We start from the raw sequence: 4,146 nt of genomic DNA on the forward strand, positions 1-4,146 counted from the left end.
AACTCGCCCTGCTCCAGTCTCCACAGATCAGACGACTCACCACCACCAGGATGCTCACCATGGTACCGAAAACTCATAATGACAAAACCTAAGCCGATGAAGCAAGCTCGAACGAATCATGTAACCAACTCAGAAAGTATAGATTTCAGTATGTAAAAAAAAAAAAAAAAACAAAAAAAAAAAACAAAAAACACGCACACACACACAATGTCTATTTGTTGGTAATAGCTTAGTGCTTTTTAATTTTTATATTGCTATCAAAATGATAATCCTATGAGGTTTTATAGTATTTTTTGGTAATGGAAATAGCTATAAAGGGGCGCTCGGTTAAGGTTATATAAGATAATCAAGTTCTATTTGTTTGGTAATATAAAATTTTCATGTTTGGTTCAGGTTATATAACTTTCACAAGGAATGTTAGATAACCTCCGCATTAAATTTTTAGCTATTGGAAGGGAATGTGAAATACCTCCAATTTTTTAGGTAATCTCACATTCTCTTGTCTTATTATTATTATTATTATTATTATTATTTTCTACGAACTTTGAACTTTATTTCATCACCAAAAGAGGCCTAAAGACCTTACAAGAGACGCTATAGGTCCAAAAGTGACCTATGGCTCAAAACAACTAGAGGCATAAAGCCTTACAAACACAAGGACCACAATGGTCTAAGCAACAAAAGACCAAAAGGTCTAAGACACACAAGACTAAAATTCTAGCCTCTAACTACAAAAGGCCCAAGGGGCTACAAACATTTGGTCCATAAGGCCTTATTGCCTAACTAGGCCCATTCGGCCTATATTACCAATCCAAGGCCATTTCGGCCTAACCACCATAAGGTCCACCCCACATGGTGGACCTTCCTTATTCCTCCATAGATCACCCATATCCCATATCAAGCATCCATTCGGCCTACACCAATAATTCCAAGCCATTCGGCCTTTCTAGGTCCAAGTAACCCCATGGCCACATGATCTCATATCTCTTTGGCCCATTCCCCTTTCAAAATTCGGCCATCATAGAATCCAGGCCCAATAAACGTGGCCCATCATCAAAACAACCGGCCCATAGCCAATTAATTACACAGCCCAGCCACACAAGTCCTCCAAATCGGTCCAAAGTCCACCTAGAACAGTGAACCTCCTTATACCCCCATAACCCCATCTGGTCACCATCTATAGCTCATTCATGGAATCATCACTACTGCTTCTATAGACCATCATCATCTCATGGATTAACCTGTACAACTATCACCACCAACCCAGCTTCTTTTATTCATATTTCATTGTGCATTCCAGAAAATCCAGTAATCCCCAAGATGGATCCGTGGTCCTCAGATTCCCATTTTCCATCATTAGCCACCTTTACCAGCCCCATTTAATACTGCAAACTAAGCTACATCTCTGCAACCCATCTCTGCTGCAGGTTCCAGATAAAACCTGCAGCTTCCAGCTTGCCACATGTGGTATCCCTTCTCATAGCATGGCAACACCATTCCTCCACCCCATATGCTTCAGAATGCTGCTGCAAGCAAAGTAGAACCTTCAACATGTGCATCTCTCTTCTTAGAACCTGCATGTATTTAGCATAACTTTTGACACAACTTTCCTTTTGCTTTCATCTTCTTATGAATCAGAGATCTTTTCTGCAAATTTTCTGCTCTATCTGCCACTCTCTTAGCTCATGAGATATCATTCTCATAGCAATCCCCTTTAACAGTTTTGACTTGATTTTCTGCCTCCATACTTGATTTTCTGCCTCACCAAAACTTTTGCACAAAACTACGGGCTTCATTTCTCATGGTGAGATCAGCCACTTAGGAACCCAACCCTCCACCAAAGCTTCAGGTTGATGCTCCTTGTGCCTTCATCATATTAGATTCTGCAGATCAGCTCATCTTCAGTTTCCAGAATCATCAGGGCTCATACCATCCAGAGCAACCCATGACATCAAAATATCCTTATATTCTAGCCAAGGCAGCTTCTCAGAGGTCCACCAAGCATGGTGGACCATCCTTATACCTCCTTTTGCACTAACCAGCCACTCAGATTCATCAGAGCAACAGTCACTCAGCTTCCAGAAACATTTCAGATCCCTCAAGCTATCCTAAGCCTAGACAGCCATACTAAGTTTCTATTCTCTTACAGACTCAGCTTTTATTCTCAAACATGGTGCATCATTTCCCATGGTGGGATCAGCACCATGGCTGCCCCAACACTCCACCCTAAAGGCTTTGCATTGAGGCTGCAATTCATCTCAGGTATGCACTCCAATTTAATAACTCTTCAGAGCAACTCATTGCAAGCTCTATGCTTTCCTCCAAGGAACCACCAAGGCAGTGGTCCTCCTTATTTATCCATAATTCCCAGAGGTTCACCACACTAGGTGAACCCTCCTTGTCCCTCCACAACCTGCAAGCCAAGTAAAGATTACAAGCTAGGGTCTCAGCCATGATACCTGTAAATTTCCAGCAGCATCAGACAGAGGGTGCTCAAGACTGCATACTGAGGTTAAGCTTCCAAACTCCCATGAGGCTCATCAACTGCATTGCAATCAACTGGTTCCTCTCTGCTTATTAGAACCTGAGACCTCCTTTCCCATTTTAGGATCAGTCCCAGGTGGTTGCCAGTTCTCCACCACAGAGATTTCAAACTGCAACACTTCTGTTGAAACACGAAAGTTGTGTCTGTAGAAATATAGCTGTTGAAGTTGTGTAGGGTTGTGTCTATTAGGATTGTGTCTCTTAGTCTGTATATATTTATCTATTGTCTCCTCATTGAGACAAGCAAGTAATAAAAACTTCTTCTACATCTTCTTTCTCAACATGGTATCAAGAGCCAAAAGTCAAAATTTGAAAATTTTTTTCCGGTGAACAGTACATGTTACTGTTCATTCGAAATTAATTTTTCAAATTACTTGCTATTGGTGAGATATTTTATCAAATTAGTACTACAGCCGCCTTACCCATCCTCCGGCGACCATTACCCATTAATTCCGGTCGCCGGAATCTCCTCCACGCGCCTCCACGCGCCACCGCGTCGCCGGCGCTCCGACACCACGCGCCGGCGCGTGAGGGCATCTCCGGCGGCCTTTTCCGGCGATATTTTCCAGATCGTATCATCGGCTCTCCTCCTTTCCTTCCGTGCAATCAGATTTATTTTTGGTCACGATGTCTTCCGACGGAAATTCTGATAATTCGGGTACTATTTCTCCTGCCAATAATTTATCTACTTCTTCGAGCTCTGTTTATGTGCCTAATCTGTCTGGAAACCCGGTAATCACTTCTGAAAGATTATGTGGTTCTCAAAATTACCACTCTTGGTCGGATGCCGTAGAATTATGGTTTATGGGCCAAGGTGTTGTTGACCACTTGCAAAAAGAAGTGGATATGATACCGGAAAAAGAAAAGACAGTTTGGCAAAGGTTAGATGCTCAACTTTGTAGTCTCCTTTGACAGTCTCTTTCTCCACAATTGTTGCCTTTATTCCGGCCCTTTAAGACATGTGTCGGGGTGTGGAGTCAAGCTCAATCTCTGTACACTAATGATGTCTCTCAATTCTATAATGTTGTTGACAATTTGGTTAACTTGAAGAAAGATGGTATTGATATGGAAACTTTTCTTAGCAAAGCCCAAAGTTTGATTGCTGAGTTTGGTACACTCATGCCTATTGGTGGTACACCCACAGAGCAACTTACCCAACGAGAGAAATTCTTTGTCATACTTCTCTTAACCAAATTAGGTCCAGAATTTGAAAGCATCCGGAATCAAGTTCTTGGAAGCAACATTGTCCCGGGGACCACTGAGTTGTTCAAACGGCTCTTGCAGGTCACCTCCATTCCGGGTACTCACACATCCACTACCGAACAATCTGCTCTAGTCACACAAGGAGGTCGCAGACGAACTAACAATCGTGGTGGACAGAAAAACACTAGAGTGTGTGATTATTGTAATAGAACTGGGCACACACGAGATCAGTGTTGGAAACTTCATGGGAGACCGGTACGTACGCAAGCAAGTGACCGGTACGTACGCAAGCAAGTGTTGCTCAATCTCAACCTGGGGAACCAAATTCTCGAACCATTTCCGCTGCTGAGTATGAAGAGTTTGTTCGATTTAAAGCCACTCCCAAAGCTTCTGGTTTAA

At 42.5% G+C, this 4,146-nt stretch overlaps 1 protein-coding gene across 1 annotated transcript; it reads left to right on the forward strand.

Moving 5' to 3' along the window:
• Positions 1-3,171: 3,171 nt before the first annotated feature.
• LOC109174440 lies at positions 3,172-4,146 on the forward strand. Its single transcript, XM_019323677.1, has 2 exons — positions 3,172-3,276; positions 3,460-4,146. Exons 1-2 carry the CDS (start codon positions 3,172-3,174, stop codon positions 4,144-4,146), a joined length of 792 nt encoding a protein of 263 aa, XP_019179222.1.

The sequence above is a fragment of the Ipomoea nil genome, unplaced genomic scaffold (assembly GCF_001879475.1).
Source record: "Ipomoea nil cultivar Tokyo-kokei standard unplaced genomic scaffold, Asagao_1.1 scaffold0642, whole genome shotgun sequence".
NCBI classification, from domain to species: Eukaryota; Viridiplantae; Streptophyta; class Magnoliopsida; order Solanales; family Convolvulaceae; genus Ipomoea; species Ipomoea nil.

What these genes read in the sequence shown, in the direction of transcription:
- LOC109174440 (XM_019323677.1), top strand. Translation starts at nt 3,172, where the DNA reads ATGTCTTCCGACGGAAATTCTGATAATTCGGGTACTATTTCTCCTGCC. An exon ending in CTAATCTGTCTGGAAACCCG is followed by an intron (nt 3,277 to 3,459) that starts GTAATCACTTCT and finishes CTCCTTTGACAG; the next exon opens with TCTCTTTCTCCACAATTGTT.